Below are 18786 nucleotides of genomic sequence, written 5' to 3'. Positions count from 1 at the left end.
GATATATAAAAATAGAATTTGAAATTTTTGGGTATATAGGTTATATTATATTAATTGATGTTAAGATTAATTTATTAGAATTATTATTGTTATGTTTGTGATATTAGATTCTCAAAGAAATCATTCTTTTTACTTATTGGAATCTGTGGAGTAAAATTTTTTCTCTTGGATTTTAGTCTGAGTAAATTTTGTATCCGTAGTTAAATTTTAGCATTGTATCATTTTTATAATTATTAAAAATAATTTTAAAATTTATTATTTAATTATTTACTAACTTATTTGTCAACATGATGTTTATGTTAAATATTTTACGAAAAAAATTTCACTTGAGACATAATATTTTGTGTTGAAATTAATAAAAGGAAAAAAACTCTAAACAGCCTCTGACAATTACCTCAAAAGACAACGAGGCCCTTAACAAAAAAAAAATCCAACCCAACCTCTGACAACTACTTCAGAAGGACAACGAGACCCTTATGCAAAAAAAAAGTCAATGTTATTTTTTTTAGCACAAGAGCTAACCAGTCCCAAAAAAAAATCAGGGACCGAGTTGGTTATTTTCTTTTGGGACCTCGTTGTCCTTTCGAGGTAATTGTCAGGGGCCGGGTGGAGTATTCACTCTTACTAAAATTGTCATTTGAGAATTAAATTATAAAGTAAATATTATCTTGCATATACACTTTGAATCTAAAGTTAGTATTCTGAATTGATAATGCATTTATTGATTTGTTTGACAACTTTAGTTTGATCATGATTCGTATGTCAAAATATTTTGGAAGGCTCTATGACAGAAATTGCAGCTAGCGGCAGTAAGCGCTAGACTTGGTGCACCCATGTCAATATATAATTGTACTTTTACGTACATATGAATGAAAAATGGTACTTGTCTGTTTCATATCCACAAAATCAGTAGAGCATATTTGTTTCAGAATTCACACAAAGAAAAACAATCTAAGTGTGATTTCTGTCTGTTATTTTGACTTTTTTGAATTAGATAACCTTTCGTTTATATTTATATAAAATAAGAAAGTTCGTTTGAATATTTGATGTATATAAATAATTATCATTATGTTTGACTATATTTTTAACGCTATTATTAAAGTGAATTTATTTTGACTAAAAATTAATTATTTATACAATTGTTTCTCGTGGGATTATGAATGCTCTATTTACTCATTGAGTTGCAAAACTCATTCTATTATTCTTTCATTTTTTTGAGATATGGGCCTTGATCCTAATCCAACTTTATCCGTTCTGCTCTAGTTTTGTTTGTGTTGGTGAGCTCTTTACTATTCAATGGCTTAATGTTTTGTGTAAATAGTTTTAAACTGCTCCAAGTGACACAAGTAGGATCCGACTTTAGTGACTTGAATATGTTGCTTTGTAAATATTCTAGTAGATGAAACTAATAGACCATGCTTTGCTGTAAATATTAAAGTCAAATTTTCTGTAAATATGCTGAGTATGTTTTAAATATGATGCTGAGAATGTATTGCCTTTTAGTATAAATGAAAATTTTATTTATTCTGTTTTCTGTAATATCGATTTCTGAGGCTTGATTGGGAAGATTTTTCTAAGCGCCAGTCACACCCAGATTGGGTCGTGACATGAGTGGTCAGCTCACTCATCCGCTTAAGTAAATATCAGGGGTTCAAATCCTACATTGTGCATGCAGCAATCAATTGGTCAGATCCGCGACGGGTTAGTCCTTGACCTATCGGATGGAAGGATACCGTGGATAAAAAAATATATATATTTAAGCCTAAATTTTATACACAAACAAAAATTAACTATGTTTGGTATATAACAAAATCAATCATTAAAAAATCGATCATTATTTTAAAATATATATTAAAATATATATACTTATTGAAAAAAAATTAAATAACATATGTATTTATATACATATATTGATAGTTAATTTTGATAACTAATTTTAGTATATAAATAATATTTTCTTACAAAAATACTAGATCCTAAACTCATGGTTAAAATCAAGTTCGTGACGAATTATTTAGAAATATTTTTACTAACCAAGTTGGGTTGGTTTAGTGGTTAGTTCATTAGTCGGTTTAAGCAAGTGTCAAAAGTTTGAATCCTGACTTATGTATGCACCAACTCATTAGCCAATAATAAACTCTTAAATAGAGTTCCGATTCGCGACGACAAGACTAGAAATAACAATAAACCAAACATTTTGAATTCCTATGGATTATGGTGATCTAGTTTAGTATAAGTGTATAACCTTACTACAAGACCTCAACATAATAATAATAGCTACCAAAAACCTTGTCTAATTTTTTAAGGAGAAGCCAAATAGAACTTGGTTTTCAAAACTGAATTTCTACGGGGGCAAATCCCAATCGAAATATCAACCAATTATAAATATTAAATACTAAAAAACATAAGAAAAGTCAAAGTCAACAATAATCATAACATCTTAAAGCTGAAAGTGTCGGTAACAATATCAAATACGACAACATTTTAAGTATGTACATACGTCAAATGAATAAATTTCAAGCACAGTTAACGCAATAACATACGTCAAGAGTAATTCATACAAGCGGTGCAACAATGTTCTATTAAATTTTTCAATAAAAAATTATATATTATTTGTAATGAATGATAATTAATTAGCAATAATTTCAGGCTATTTAAGCAACACAGCTCAGGATTCAAAATACTTCATTCACTCTTTGGACACTGATCATAGTTGCAAGCACACACCATCATCACAAACATAGCAATGGCTAAAGTTGGAAGAATGAAGCTGGGGTCACAAGGCTTGGAAGTGTCTCAACAAGGACTTGGATGCATGGGAATGTCTGCTTTCTATGGACCTCCAAAGCCAGAACCTGACATGATTTCTCTCATTCACCATGCTGTTCAAAGTGGGGTCACTTTCCTCGACACTTCTGATGTCTATGGCCCTCACACCAATGAAATTCTACTTGGAAAGGTTCCTACTTGAACCTTGATTCAGATACCCTTTTTTGTTTTCTTTTGATGCTTCTTTCTCCTAGCTACAAGTGTCTGTTTCTGTTTCTACTTTCTATACTATGTTGTTGAAATTGACCTTATATGTTGAGATATCATGTCTTTTTATGTTAAATGTTTGCTTTGGCTTTTTTATTTGATAATGACTAAGTGATGGTTTATCTGCATCATGAAATTTTGGGGCAGGCTTTGAAGGGAGGGATAAGAGAGAAGGTTGAATTGGCAACCAAATTCGGAGCCACCTATAGTGAGGGGAAATTTGTGGTTCGTGGAGATCCAGCATATGTGAGAGCTGCTTGTGAAGGAAGCTTGAAGAGACTTGATATTGATTGCATTGATCTCTATTACCAACACCGAATCGATACAAGTGTTCCGGTTGAAGTCACGGTTTGATCCTTTCTCTTGCTCTAGATTGAGAAATGTTTGTGTGAATTAGTTTTTGTATACATACTTTGAACTCATCACCTCATTTCCAGAGCATGGAGTGTGCTAGAATTTGACCAATTCAATGAACATCATCTTTATCTTATTTTCTTAATTATATGAGATCCCAATTGACTTTTAGAATCCTATAAATCTATAATGCTTCTAGTTCCAAGTTTCAACATGAGATCATGAAAATATACTAATTGTTTATGGTGGCCTAACCCGTTTCCTATTTAATTTTAATTAAGATTGGTGAGCTTAAGAAGCTTGTTGAGGAGGGAAAAATAAAGTACATTGGTCTATCTGAGGCCTCAGCTTCAACTATCAGAAGAGCACATGCTGTTCATCCCATAACGGCCGTGCAGTTGGAGTGGTCGCTGTGGTCAAGAGATGTCGAGGAAGACATAATTCCAACTTGCAGGTGCGTTTTAAGGGAATGACTTGGTGTTTGATAGACTATGATGATCCAGTAATATAGAATCAATAGAAGTTATCTGTGCAAAATTATGTTAAGATCAATGCACCAATTTCTTCTCAGTGCATTATAGCTCTGTCTGCGAATTAATATCCGAAACATGTCATGTTACCTTAGAATTTTCTGTTTAGTACTTCTGATAAGACAACATGATACAATGTCTATATTCATGGCTTCTAAATTTGTTGCTTTCAGGGAACTTGGTATTGGAATTGTTGCATATAGTCCTCTTGGGAGAGGATTCCTTTCATCAGGATCAAAATTGATTGAGAATTTGCCTGAGGGTGACTACCGGAAGGTTTGTCTGATTGCTTAATTATTTCAGAAATTCATGGCAATCACTAATGCATTTTCATATTCAACCTTCCTTGTATATATATTATTTCAATGTTCATCAGATACAATGATATATTCTTATGTCTTGTGCCTTATGTTGCAGAATATGCCTAGATTCCAACCTGAGAACTTGGAGGCGAACAAGACTATATTCGAGAGGGTCAATGAAATGGCTGCAAAGAAGGGATGCACCCCGTCGCAGCTCGCATTGGCATGGGTTCACCACCAAGGAAATGATGTATGCCCCATTCCTGGAACCACTAAAGTTGAGAACTTTAATCAAAACATTGGTGCTTTGTCTGTGAAACTTACACCACAAGAAATGGCAGAGCTCGAGTCCTTTGCTGCTGCGGATGCTGTCAAAGGCGATAGATATGGTAATGATATCGCTACATGGAAGACCTCTGATACCCCACCACTTTCTTCTTGGAAGGCTGTTTAATCAAGTCATGACTTGTACTATTAGGCACCCTTGTATTTTGGTATTTGTTGTTTAATTTTGAGTGTTGGTACCTAATAATGTATTCTGTATGAGGGATACACCTAGTTTTCTAGTAGAATTTTGTTGCATCAACCTTTGAAGTTTCTTGTTGATTTTCCCTTTCAAATGGCTTCAACTTCATTACTAATAACTTCATGTGTATACATGTATGTCTTAGGAAAACAAAAACAGTTCATGAAAAAGGAGCAATGACATATATATGCATGTATCTTTTACTACTAATAAGAATTGTGATTGTTGCCTTGGAAATTAGCACTATTTAGTTGCATATTATAATAATCTTTGACTAATTTGGGAGTGAATTTTCACAACCAAATGATATGTGGATTTGTAATTTTTCTGAAATATCTGAACAATATATTTTTAAGTAATAGAAGTTGCTCCATGTATGGTGCTCTCTTCAGATCATGTATTCAACTGTCAAAGTGCAAATTTTTAAGTGAACGGTCCTATTAACATTTGAGAGAAGGTGAAGTTCATCTTTTGATTACTCTACCAGAAAAATATAATTTAGTTTTAAATAAATATCAAACACATCACCAAAAAATAAAGATCAATGCACTCTTTGATTAATGTTACTGTCAAAGGCTCACAAGTTCTCCTGTCCAAAGTGATTGTTGTTGATTTCAATATGATGAGGAGTTAACAACCGTATAAACTATGAAGCACAAAATATAAGAAGAAAGAAGAAGCAGCAATGGAAATAGAAGAAAGAAAATGAAAATAGGATTTAAATATCATTTCCCAAACAGGAGTACTATTTGGTGCTGAAAAATTGGAGTGTTCAATCCACTTGCCCCACTATAAAGAGATGATAAAGAGTGAAGACAATAAAATAATATTTTGAGTATCAAATTTTTACAGGAAGTTACCAACTCTTTGAAATTCAAGTTGTCAATTTTCTTCAGCAGTAGAACACTAGAACAAGTCAGCAGTAGAATTAAACAACCATATAGAAACAACTTTCAAATAAGGAAAGCAGAAGTGAAAGACATTCATTTTATTTTACATATACCATTTTTACCAAACAAGGAAACGGTCACCAACTTTCATCTTATTTTATCCTTTAACAGTTTCACAATCTTAAGCCTATTTATATGACAGCAACATAGTTGGAAGCACACAATCACAACAGATCAATGGCTAAAGTTGGAAGAATGAAGCTGGGGTCACAGGGCTTAGAGGTGTCTCAACAAGGACTTGGTTGCATGGGAATGTCTGCATTCTATGGACCCCCAAAGCCAGAACCTGACATGATTGCTCTCATTCACCATGCTATTCATAGTGGTGTCACATTCCTTGACACCTCTGATTTCTATGGTCCTCACACCAATGAAATGCTTATTGGAAAGGTTCCTACTTGAACTTTGATTCACCTACCCTTTTTGGTTTTTCTTTTGATTCTCTTTTCCTGATATGAAAAATCTTTGGTTTGAGCTATAAAAGCAGACATCTATTAAACAAAGTAGAGAAAATTGAATATCATGAGCTAGTTTTTGGAGTTGAATTAGATCCACTAACTTCTTAATATGATATGAACATTTATCATGTGTTTCCTTCTCTAGAATGATTTTGAGATGTCTGGCTTGTATTTTTTTTATTTATCATGTGTCTTTGATTTAGTTAAAAGTTTTGCTTTGCTTTGAGCATGCATATGATCCTATGACTAAGTTGGTGACATACATGGAGACAGGCTTTGAAGGGAGGGATGAGGGAGAAATCTGAAATTGCAACCAAGTTTGGAGTAATCTTTTCTGATGATGGAAAATTCAGTAGCCGTGGCGATCCGGCATACGTCAGAGCTGCTTGTGAAGGAAGCTTGAAGAGACTTGATATTGATTGCATTGATCTCTATTACCAACATCAAATTGATACTAAAGTTCCAATTGAAGTCACGGTTTGGATTTTCTCTTTGATTTGGCTTTTGCTTCTTTGAGGTTATTGAAACAATGAAAATAGAGATAGATTATAGACTAGTTTTTCACTCTAATGAAAAGTTAAATACATGTATATACTCTAATGACTTGACTCTTTTTCCTTTGTGATTTTCATTAAGATTGGAGAGCTTAAGAAACTTGTTGAGGAGGGAAAAGTAAAATACATTGGTTTGTCTGAGGCTTCAGCTTCAACAATCAGAAGAGCACATGCTGTTCATCCCATCACAGCTGTTCAAATTGAATGGTCTCTTTGGTCAAGAGATGTGGAGGAAGAAATAGTTCCAACATGCAGGTGTGTTCATCCCATCCCATTATTTCATTTTGTTTTTTGTCAACAAGCAATTCTCTTTCTAGGACTAAACCATCATGATACAATGTTTGAATTCATGGCTTCTAAAATTGTTCCATCTCAGAGAACTTGGTATTGGAATTGTTGCATATAGTCCTCTTGGCCGCGGATTCTTTACAAACGGATCAAAGTTGCTTGATAATTTGTCTCAGGATGACTACCGAAAGGTTTGTCAATACTTGCTATTACAGAAATTCATGTTAATTAACATATGCATTTCTATAATCATAATTATCATGATTCTGCTTATGTATGTACCTAGAGAGAGTGACATTCACATCTTCTAACCTTGGTTTTCTTCACCAATACCTATTAATATTATTTGCACAATTCATTGATATTTTCTGTATTTATCTGCATTAACTGAAAAACATCAATAAGAATTAAATTTCTTATTCACCATGGCCTAAATTAGTATAGTTTGGAATATTGCCTTGGAAAATTTTCAAATATCCATCAATGATACCTGACATATTCTTGTGTTCTTGTTGCAGTTTATGCCTAGATTCCAACCAGAAAACCTGGAGCAGAACAAGACTATATTCGAGAGGGTCAATGAAATGGCGGCAAAGAAGGGATGCACTCCATCTCAGCTTGCATTGGCATGGGTTCACCACCAAGGAAATGATGTGTGCCCCATTCCTGGAACCACTAAAGTTGAGAACTTTAATCAAAACATTGCTGCCTTGTCTGTGAAACTTACGCCACAAGAAATGACAGAACTCGAGTCCTTCGCTGCCACGGATGCTGTGAAGGGTGACAGATATCCGGAGAATATAACTACATGGAAGAAAGCTAACACTCCACCACTTTCTTCTTGGAAACCTGTTTAGATTTAAGTGCATTACTTACACTATTATATATTATTGAACTCTTTGCTATTTGTTATTGGTTTGTTATTCTTAATATCAGATAAGGAACATCCCTTGTTTTTTTCGAAGGAATTTGATTGCATTCACCTTTCTAAGTTTCTTGCTATTGATTTGAACCAACTACATTGCAGAAAACTTCAGGTGTGTACATATGCATGTCTAACAAAACAAAGTATGCAACATTTAATTTGTTGCGTCAGCATTTAACCTTTTAAATAACTAAGACCAAATATACAACTTTTAAATGTTTTGAAGCAAAAAAACTTATAAAATATAAATACCAAAACCAGACAAGTGTATTCTGCAACCACAAAACATTATTTATACCTAAAAATTCAACTATAAAAATGATGTATTTTTTTTTCCCTAATCAAGCATGTCCTTTGTCCTATTATCCTAAGTGTAAAGTAACTTTTACAATGCTACTAAGAAAATATCAAAGTGGGGTCCACTTCCCACTGTCGCTACCCTGAAAATATCGAAGTGGGTCTAGAGTTCGATGGTTACAAGTCAGAAGAAGTATAATTTTATCCAAAGTTCTATGCGAAGTGCCAATAAACGGAGACAACTGTTATATAAAGATTAAATTACAATCACAAGTAGTTTATATGAGTAAGACATAGAATTAGAGCATTCTTTCAGTTCAGGGAATCCAAATAGACAGACACATTCTTCATCACTCTTTGGAAGCACAGCATCACACCACAGCCATGGCCAAAGTTGGAAGAATGAAGCTGGGGTCACAGGGCTTGGAGGTGTCTCAGCAAGGACTTGGATGCATGGGAATGTCTGCTTTCTATGGACCTCCAAAGCCAGAACCTGACATGATTTCTCTCATTCACTATGCTGCACAAAGTGGTGTTACATTCCTTGATACCTCTGATGTATATGGTCCTCACACCAACGAGATTCTACTTGGAAAGGTTCCAACTTGAGCTTTGATTCAGCTACCCTTTTTGGTTTTCTTTTGATTCTTCGATTCTTTATGGTGTATTAATCCATGGTCTGAATTAGAGAAATTAGGGTTGAATATACACACTAGACTTGATCTTTGGAATTTTATACAGGCTTTGAAGGGAGGGGTGAGAGAGAAGGTTGAATTGGCAACCAAGTTTGGAATCAGCATGTCTGATGGTTTTAAAGTTGAGATCCGTGGAGATCCATCATATGTGAGAGCTGCTTGTGAGGGAAGCTTGAAGAGGCTTGACATTGATTGCATTGATCTCTATTACCAACATCGAATCGATACTCGTGTTCCAATTGAAGTCACGGTTTGAATCTTTCTCTGTGCTACTTTGTATATGAGAACCTCAATTGTTCTTTAGAAATTAGAATATACTATGTATTTGTTGTCATAAAATTCTCTGCTTTCAAGTTTCACTATCATTGTTAATGTTAAAGAGGATAAAGTAATGAAATTTGACTATTTGGTTACATATATGATAGTACATGTTTGGTGAGTTCAAATGTTTTCCTTTTGTTTTCTTAATTTCAAATTAAGATTGGGGAGCTTAAGAAGCTTGTTGAGGAGGGAAAAATAAAATACATTGGTTTATCTGAGGCGTCAGCTTCAACAATCCGAAGAGCGCATGCTGTTCATCCCATAACAGCAGTGCAGTTGGAGTGGTCTCTTTGGTCAAGAGATGTTGAGGAAGAGATAGTTCCAACTTGCAGGTGTGTGATTTAATGTAAAGACTTTATGTTAAGTTTTTCTTCTCTAACTCGAAATTCTAATATATCATAATCATATTGAGTCTAGCCTTTCGCAAGTTCTAAATATTTTCCTTGCCAGGGAACTTGGAATTGGAATTGTGGCATATAGTCCTCTTGGGAGAGGATTCCTTTCATCAGGAACAAAATTGATTGAGAATTTGTCTGAGAATGACTTCAGAAAGGTTTGTGTAAAATAAATCCATAGCTTTAATTACTTTTGCATTTTCATAATTCAGTATCCTTGTTAGTTTCTGTACCTAGAGATAGTCACTCAAAGTTGAATGCAAATAATCGATTGAATCTGATGTTATAGGATTGCTTAACCAGTACCAAGGACATTAAACAGAATACAGTTTTCTCAATCACCAATTCACCATGGATAAATAAATCAGTAAATTACCTTGATTAAGCTTTGTGTATGGTGCTGCATTCAATTTAATTATAGTAAAAACTATTTTGTTTATGATTCTACTTTTTCCTCCTCAAAACAGCTTGATATTGCATGTTATAAGAAGGTTACATTGGTGCCTACATATCAATCTTATCTTATGTGTTCTACTGCAGTATATGCCTAGATTCCAACCTGAGAACCTAGAGAAGAACAAGACTATATTTGAGAGGGTTAATGAAATGGCAGCTAAGAAGGGATGCACCCCGTCGCAGCTTGCATTAGCATGGGTTCACCACCAAGGAAATGATGTGTGTCCCATTCCTGGAACCACCAAGATTGACAATCTTAACCAAAACATTGGTGCTTTGTCTGTGAAACTTACACCGCAAGAAATGACAGAACTCGAGTCCTTCGCTGCTGCGGATGCTGTCAAGGGTGATAGATACGCAAGTGATATAACTACATGGAAGAACTCTGATACTCCACCACTTTCTTCTTGGAAAGATGTTTAGTTAAGTTGCATCAGTGCTTATACTGATATAGATATATATAGCCCTGCACCTTTGGTATTTAATGTTTTTGGGACACGTTTTCCCTTTTGAAATAAAGATATCAGGCACCGGATTTGATGGTCCCAGAACGTTTGGACCATTAAATGGTCCTAGAACAAAACATGTTTTTTAAGTTTTTTTAATAACTGCTAAATAGTCATTTTCTAATTTTAATTACAAATTAACCTCATATATTTTATTTAATCATAAAAATTATTTTTTATTTTATAAATTATTATTTTATTATTAATCTATTATGTTTATTAACAATCAAAAACAAAAACAATAACGAATTAAATCTTCTATTGATCGTAATAAACTTAGATTATATTTGATCCGTAACGTTCGTCCAGGACGGTGAAATCGTGTTTCTTTGAAAATCAATCGATTGGATTATCAAAACAATCGATTGAATTTCAGGTTTCCCATAACTCAATCGATTGGACTACAGGTTGTTATCACAAAACAATCGATTGAAAATTGCAAGGCAGCATGGTTTTCGCAAAAATCAATCGATTGGTCATATTATCCAATCGATTGAACGATGACTAAAATGTGGGTTTTTTATAATTTAATCGATTGTTTATACTACCCAATCGATTGAATGCTTCAAAACAACCTGAGGTCTCACAATTCAATCGATTGGTTGTGTTAACCAATCGATTGAATTCATCAAAACAATATGGATTTGCTGCCCAATCGATTGAAGTGTGTACTACGCCTATTTCAATTTTGTTATCGTTTTTATAAATTATTATCTTATTATTCATCTATCTTATCTTTAAAATTCTATCTTCAATTTTTAAGGTTTTATTTTGATTTAGATACTCTTTCATATTCATTTGAAGAAATCTCATTTCTTCAAATTATAATTTACGCAAATCATACTTCTAGATCTTGCAATTGTATATCTAGAACTTGATATTAATGGAAAGAATTGAGGCTGATCCTAATCCCCTAAGAATTGCGTCTCATCCGTCTTTTAGTTTTAGCTATATTCAGATCTTAGAATTGTGATATCAATTTTGCATTCTTATAACATTGTCTTCTTGAGCTTATTCACTTGAGCATGTAAATGTGATTGACTGCATAAATGAATGGGACTCTTCTTTAGGGTAATTGGTTATGCATTCTCTCTTTTGGATAAATGAATATATTTGAATAGACTTGTGACTTTTGTGCCTAGGAATTGTAAGTGATGGTTAATCAATTTTATATGTCTTTTATGTACCATATGTACCATTTACTGGATAGCACAACCAATCGATTGAATTCGGCAAATCCATGTTGTTTTGATGACTTCAATCGATTGGGTAACACAACCAATCGATTGAATTGTGAGACCTCAGGTTGTTTTAAAGCATTCAATCAATTGGGTAGTATAAGCAATCGATTGAATTATTAAAAACCCACATTTTAATCATCGTGCAATTGATTGTGTAATATGACCAATCGATTGATTTTTGCGAAAACCATGCTGTCTTGCAATTTTCAATCTATTGTTTTGTGATAACAACCTGTAGTCCAATCGATTGAGTTATGGGAAACCTGAAATTCAATCGATTGTTTTGATAATCCAATCGATTGATTTTCAAAGAAACACGATTTCACAATCCTGGACGAACGTCACGGATCAAATATAATCTTTTAATCGATTGGAATAACCAAAAAGTTTATTACAATCAATGGAAGATCTAATTCGTTATTGTTTTTGTTTTTGATTGTTAATAAACATAATAGATTAATGATAAAATAATAATTTATAAAATAAAAAATAATTTTTATGATTAAATAAAATATATGGAGTTAATTTGTAATTAAAATTAAAAAAAAACTATTTAACAGTTATTAAAAAAACTTAAAAAATATATTTGTGTTCTGGAACCATTTAATGGTTCAAACGTTCTGTGACCATCGAATCATTTGCCAAGATATCATGTGCATTGCACACTCTCCTCAAATATTTAGTTACAATCTTTACTTTTTACCTGACTTTATTCCTCACCAAAAAAATTTCCGGTATTTAGTAGCATCAAATTTTCAAGTTTCTTCTTATTGATTTGTCCTTACAAATGATTTGACCTAGGGCATATTCTCTTACAGATAATTTATTTTATTTTGTACCTACTGAAAAAAAAAAGTCTTGAAATATTCGAATCAAGAACAAATGTAACCCGACAATGGGAACCTTAAATATATACAGTGGCACATAATCTTGGATAAAAATAATATATTTTATCCAAGTGTTGTAACTACTACTCAACATGGAGATAGTCATAAACTAATCCTCATCGGTCGTAATGTTTTCTAATGAAATGAATGATTAATAATAGGATATGAGGAAGTATAGGGAAACAACGCATACGCATACAGTAAACAACGCGAACAACAGATTAAAAAAGGAAGGTAAAACTGCATATAGTAAACAACGCGAACAACAGATTAAAAAAGGAAGGTAAAACTAATTTTAAAAGAAAAATGTATAGGTAGACAATGAAAATTCTAAACAATGTAAATAATTAATATATCGGATGTTCAATTCACTAGGTATACAGATGATTATCCTAATATTAAGATTTAGGTGGATAATTTAAGAATGTAGTGCATTTTTACTTTATTGGACCAATTTTAAAGCCCATTATTCATATTATTCACAAACCTAGCAAAGTCCATTTTAAAATTCAAATTCTTAATTAATTAATTATTATCAGATTTTAAAATTTGAAAATTAGGATTAATATCTAAACACATTCATACTACTACGGTTACTCCCAATCCCACCATAAATTCATTCTAATGGCCGTCGCGTAGCCTACACAGCCCCTCTCTGGTTCACATCCACAATTCGCTGTCTTCGCGCGGAGACAGCTTTGTGACGAGGTGCCTTTCCTTCCGAGAACGCCGCTGTCCCCTACTGCACCCGTGCAGACGCAGCCGTAGCCGGTGTGTTTCCTTCACGATCCTGTGCTCCTTCCGTCCGATTCACGACACTAGGACCGCCGCCGCAACTGTTGTCTCGTGGTCACCAAGGTGGTCGCCACTGCTGCTATCCCAAGCTCATTACCGTGTTTGGGGTTGAAGGCGTGCTATTGGGACTGTTGACGGAGTCATCAATGGATGAAGGAAGTTCTAATGCCCCATCCTCCTACATGACCATTCTACCCATTCAAATGGCAACATTGTGAATTTATGCCTTGTGGAAGGTCAACGTGATGACAAGGTATGCAGCGAAGATTTTATTTGCATGAAAATGTTTATTTTTCATACAAATGAGATGTTTGTTCTTAATGTAAATGGTTTATTCTATTATATTTTATGTGTATTTGTTGTTATACCTATTACTTTTTTGGAGTTGCATTCATAACAATTCCGATGAAAGATGAAAAGTAATAATAACATTTTTTTTTAAATCATTATACATGTAATATAAACAAAAATGTTGATTTTATGTTAATATATTGGAGTTTTAAAAATAAAAAATTTGAGATGGTTATTTTTTGTTGGATGATTTAATATAATTGAATGTCTCTTATTGCATGTTTATCTGAATTTTTTTGGTCATTGATTGGTTGTTTATTTTTTTTATATTTACTTTTTGGTACGATATTTGGTTTGGTTCTTTTGTTTGGCTTTATTTGTTTGTGTTCGATTGCAGATCATGGAAGTTATGGGCGTTACTGAGCTAGAAAGTGATGAGACGAAACTGAGTCATGAAGTTCAAATTGTAATTTATTGTTGATTTAACAATAACGAGATTTTAGAATTCACTATTAATCATTTGTGTCATTAAGTGATATTTGTTGTGAATTGATATACAGTTACCGGATCACAGTGGCCTTTGCAAAGAAGAAATACCAAGAGTTGGCTGGCACAAGAATTTTATGCGACCTATGCAAAAAAAGTCGGTTTCATAAGTAAAATTAGGACCACAACATTTGACAGGACGATAAAGGAATTCAAGAAACCAATTAACCAATCTATTCATTGTAATCGGGAGGGTTTTCGCGAGTCTCGTGCGAAAGAAGCAACACGGAAGAAAACGATTGCAGCCATGGGATGTAGAGCAAAGATATATGTGAAGTTTGATAGAGAGAAGAAAGATTAGGTGTTGTTGAAGGTAGAATTGAAGCATTCGCATCCATGTTCTCCTAAAAAGACGGTGCACTACCATGAGTATAGAGAGTTGACCATGCATACTAAATGCGTGATTGAAGATAACGATGAGGTTGACATACAACCCAATAAGACATATTTAACACTGGCTAATGAGATTGGTGGATCGTCGAACCTGAGTTTCTTAGAAAAGGAAGTGAGGAATTATATTACATCCAAACTCCGGTCTATTGGTGTCAATGCGGATGTTAAAGAGATGTTAAATTACTTTATACGAATGAAAGAGATCAATCCAAACTTCTTTTATGCAATAAATATTGACGATGATTACAAGTTTAGGAGTGTACTTTGGGTAGATGCAAGGTGCAGGGCATCGTATAAATATTATGGAGACGTGGTGTTGTTTGATACCACATATAGTACAAACAAGTAATATGTATTTACGTGGAATTGTTAAAAACTTTTTTGTTTTGTAATAGTCAAATGTTCTTACATGTGGTTGTTGTTCGTGTAGGCATGGATTATCGTTCGTATCTTTTGTCGGTGTCAATCACCATGGAAAGTACACTCTTCTTGGTTGTGCTCTACTAGGAAACGAGAACATTCATAATTTTGAGTGGGTGTTCATGCAATGGGTGAAATGCATGGGAATTGTGCCACAGGGAATCATCACTCGCGACCAATGCAAGGCCATGTTTAGTACAATTAGGAAGGTCCTACCCCATACACGCCACCGATGGTGCATCTGGCACATATTGAAAAAGATATCGCAAAAGCTCAGAGGTTATGCTCAGTTCAAAGAGTTGAATGCTAAATTGAGTGACATTGTATGGAATTCTCATTCGGTTGAGTCATTCAAAGATGATTGGACTGAATTCATAAATGAGTGCAACCTAGATCACAACACATGGCTATCAGGTTCGTTACTTTAAAATTATATCATGCTTCGTTATTGCTTATGTTTGTCATGTGCTTGTATTGTTTTCTGAAAATGTATTCTTTTCGCGGTTTTTGTTGGTTATGTAATTGTGGTCTTCTGGTTGAGTCTAACTGGCTCTATGAATGATTTGTTTTGTGTAGAACTTTACAACAACCGACAGATGTGGGTTCCAATCTTTTTTAAGGGTGAATTTTGGGCTGCTATGAAAAGTATGCAAAAGAGTGAGAGTATGCACGCATTCTACGGAAAATTCTTATATAGCAAGACTAGCTTGATTCAGTTCATCTATGAGTACGACAATGTACTTAGGAACAAAGAGTAGAAAGAACTGGAAAATGATGCTGCAGACTCTAGAGGAGTTATCCTGTGTACATCTAGCTCTACCATTGAGAGACAATTTCAACAGGAATACACTAGCAACATGTTTAGGGATATCCAAATGGAGTTCCGTAAAAGATATGATTGCACCATCCGTGCTGTTACACAAGAAGGTGACTCGGATTGTGTGAAGGTGGAAGAAGAAAAATTAGCTAACGAAAAGATTCGCTATATTACATACGACGTTTATTTTGACCGTTCGACTCAGAAAGTTCGATGTGAGTGCAACATGTTTGAGAATTCAGGCATACTGTGTTGTCACTGTCTTGTTGTGTTTTTCTTTTATAAAGTAAACAGAGTACCTATCTGCTATGTTCTCCCTCGTTGGAGCAAGAATATAAAGCGCAAGCACACCTACATTAAGAGTAGTCACGACGTGAGTCGTTCGGATGAGAATCGTAACTTATACAAAGGGTTATGTACACACTTCTTTAACGTCGCTCAGGAATTCGTGAATTGTGACGAGGAAGCAGCCATATTGCATGCTGCTCTGGACGATGCAAGGACCAAGCTGACTAAAGTTGGAAGAATGAAACTGGGATCACAAGGTTTGGAGGTATCTCAGCAAGGACTTGGATGCATGGGAATGTCTGCTTATTATGATCCTCCAAAGCCAGAACCTGACATGGTTGCTCTCATTCACCATGCTGTTCAAAGTGGTGTCACATTCCTTGATACCACTGATGTCTATGGTCCTCACACCAACGAAATTCTGATTGGAAAGGTTCTTACTTGAGCTTTGATTCACCTACCCTTTCGATTTTTCTTTTGATTTTTTTTTTTTTTTTGGTTGTTCTGATCCTTGGACTTAATTGGAGACAGATAAGTTGACATAAACAGTTCAGTTGATCTTATCCAAGTGAAAAAAATAATGAGTGATTCAAGATTTTGTGTTGCTTTTCTCTCTGTTATAGATCATGGATTCTTCTTAAGCAAGTTCTCAAGTTTGAATTTTATAAATGAATAATGCCATTTCTTATTTATGTCACAATTTTGTTTTGGCTTGTGCATATGATATTATGATGAAATGTTTGGAAATTTGGGACAGGCTTTGAATGGAGGGGTGAGAGAGAAGGTTGAATTGGCAACCAAGTTTGGTATCCGCATTTCTGATGATGGAAAATTTGAGAACCGTGGTGATCCATCATATGTGAGAGCTGCCTGTGAGGGAAGCTTGAAGAGACTTGACATTGATTGCATAGATCTCTATTACCAACATCGAATCGATACACGTGTTCCAATCGAAATAACGGTTTGAATCTTTCTCTGTGATAAAATAAGTCTTTAGGTCAACTTGAACCATAAGAGTTTACGAGTTAACTCGAGAAATTAATAACCTTGAATTTCACATTTAACTAGTTCAGTGAACACTAAAGTTTGAATTATTCATCACTTAACAAGATTGAATATATCATGTTGTTAAGGAAATGCAATCTGTTATATGGAACTGACATTTAGTATGTTAATTGTTAAGAGCATGAAGTAATAAAAATAGACTACTTTATGTGTGATGACTTCAACTTTTTCACTTCTTCAATTTCAAGTTAAGATTGGTGAGCTTAAGAAGCTTGTTGAGGAGGGAAAAATAAAATACATTGGTCTATCCGAGGTTTCAGCTTCAACAATCAGAAGAGCACATGCTGTTCATCCCATATCAGCTGTGCAGTTAGAATGGTCTCTTTGGTCAAGAGATGCTGAAGAAGAAGTGATTCCAACTTGCAGGTGCAGTTTAAGACAACGAATAACTCGATGTTTGAAACACTAAGATGATCCAACGGCATAGATTGTATAGAAGTTACTAGGATCTATATGATTGGATTATCTTAGCCTATATCATCAATATAAATATATGATCCACAATATAGTTTCATGGCTTCTAAATTTTATACTTCTCAGGGAACTTGGTATTGGAATTGTTGCATATAATCCTCTGGGGAGAGGATTCCTTTCATCAGGAACAAAGTTACTTGAGAATTTATCTGAGGGTGACTTAAGACAGGTTTGTGTTAACACAAGTTAGTGCTAATTACTTGAGCTACCTTGGCATTTTTTACAAATTTTCATCAGTTCAAACTTTAATCATGAACTCACTATTATTTTCTGTATTTTCTGTATTGATCTTGCTTTAGTTATATACTTAGCATTATATCATATAATAATGATGATTGCTAACTGAACACATTAAACAGAATACAGTTTTCTTGATCAACAAAGTTAAACAAGTAAAGTAGCTTGGTTAATCTTATGTGTTCTGTTACAGAATCTGCCTAGATTCCAACCTGAGAATCTGGAGAAGAACAAGACTATATTCGAGAGGGTTAATGAAATGGCGGCGAAGAAGGGATGCACTCCATCTCAGCTTGCATTGGCATGGGTTCACCACCAAGGAAATGATGTCTGCCCCATTCCTGGAACCACCAAAGTTGACAATTTTAACCAACACATTGCTGCTTTATCTGTGAAACTTGCACCACAAGAAATGGCAGAACTCGAGTCCTTTGCTGCCGCGGACACTGTCAAGGGTGATAGATACGCCGGAGATCTGAGTACATGGAAGAACTCTGATACTCCACCACTCTCTTCTTGGAAAGATGTTTAATTTTCTTGCTGTTGATTTGTTCTTTTAATTAATTAAGTGGTTTGAAGTTTGAACTCTGATGCAGATAATTTGATGTGTTTGTGTTTCTATAATTCTATGTCTAAAAAAACAAAAGGCTTAAGTTGTTAAGCACATCAAAAGTGCAATGGCATTCCTTCTACTATTAATCTTTGACTAAGGAAGCAAAGTTTCATATCTGAATGATTC

At 34.2% G+C, this 18786-nt stretch overlaps 4 protein-coding genes across 7 annotated transcripts; all 4 read left to right on the top strand.

Annotated features, from left to right (window-relative positions):
• Nucleotides 2643-12562, top strand: LOC107635597 (probable aldo-keto reductase 2). 4 transcript variants are annotated; one of them, XR_002362072.1, is made up of 6 exons: nt 2650-2959; nt 8962-9165; nt 9396-9568; nt 9687-9789; nt 10172-10607; nt 12481-12562. XR_002362072.1 is itself a non-coding variant. In XM_021122214.1 (5 exons), exons 1-5 carry the CDS (start codon nt 2747-2749, stop codon nt 4674-4676), a joined length of 1029 nt encoding a protein of 342 aa, XP_020977873.1. In that variant the 5' UTR covers nt 2643-2746; the 3' UTR covers nt 4677-4985. The 4 variants fall into 4 exon arrangements, 3 of the variants coding, with proteins under 3 accessions (XP_020977873.1, XP_020977872.1, XP_016194599.1); XM_021122214.1 differs by lacking the exons at nt 8962-9165; nt 9396-9568; nt 9687-9789; nt 10172-10607; nt 12481-12562 and adding exons at nt 3184-3384; nt 3672-3844; nt 4094-4196; nt 4338-4985 and having other exon boundaries at nt 2643-2959; XM_021122213.1 differs by lacking the exon at nt 12481-12562 and having other exon boundaries at nt 2649-2959; nt 10172-10682.
• Nucleotides 5861-7962, top strand: LOC107635600 (probable aldo-keto reductase 2). Its single transcript, XM_016339117.2, has 5 exons — nt 5861-6088; nt 6430-6633; nt 6793-6965; nt 7087-7189; nt 7517-7962. The coding sequence occupies exons 1-5, from the start codon at nt 5876-5878 to the stop codon at nt 7853-7855; spliced, it is 1032 nt and encodes a 343-aa protein (XP_016194603.1). The 5' UTR covers nt 5861-5875; the 3' UTR covers nt 7856-7962.
• LOC110271644 (protein FAR-RED IMPAIRED RESPONSE 1-like) lies at nt 14739-15924 on the top strand. Its single transcript, XM_021122669.1, has 3 exons — nt 14739-15091; nt 15177-15580; nt 15743-15924. The coding sequence occupies exons 1-3, from the start codon at nt 14739-14741 to the stop codon at nt 15922-15924; spliced, it is 939 nt and encodes a 312-aa protein (XP_020978328.1).
• On the top strand, nt 16027-18601 carry LOC107635601 (probable aldo-keto reductase 2). The gene is made up of 5 exons (XM_016339118.2): nt 16027-16704; nt 17029-17232; nt 17530-17702; nt 17877-17979; nt 18241-18601. The coding sequence occupies exons 1-5, from the start codon at nt 16042-16044 to the stop codon at nt 18577-18579; spliced, it is 1482 nt and encodes a 493-aa protein (XP_016194604.2). The 5' UTR covers nt 16027-16041; the 3' UTR covers nt 18580-18601.

Source organism: Arachis ipaensis, chromosome B04 (assembly GCF_000816755.2).
Source record: "Arachis ipaensis cultivar K30076 chromosome B04, Araip1.1, whole genome shotgun sequence".
Lineage (NCBI taxonomy): Eukaryota > Viridiplantae > Streptophyta > Magnoliopsida > Fabales > Fabaceae > Arachis > Arachis ipaensis.
This window is presented reverse-complemented; position numbering and strand designations above follow the sequence as displayed.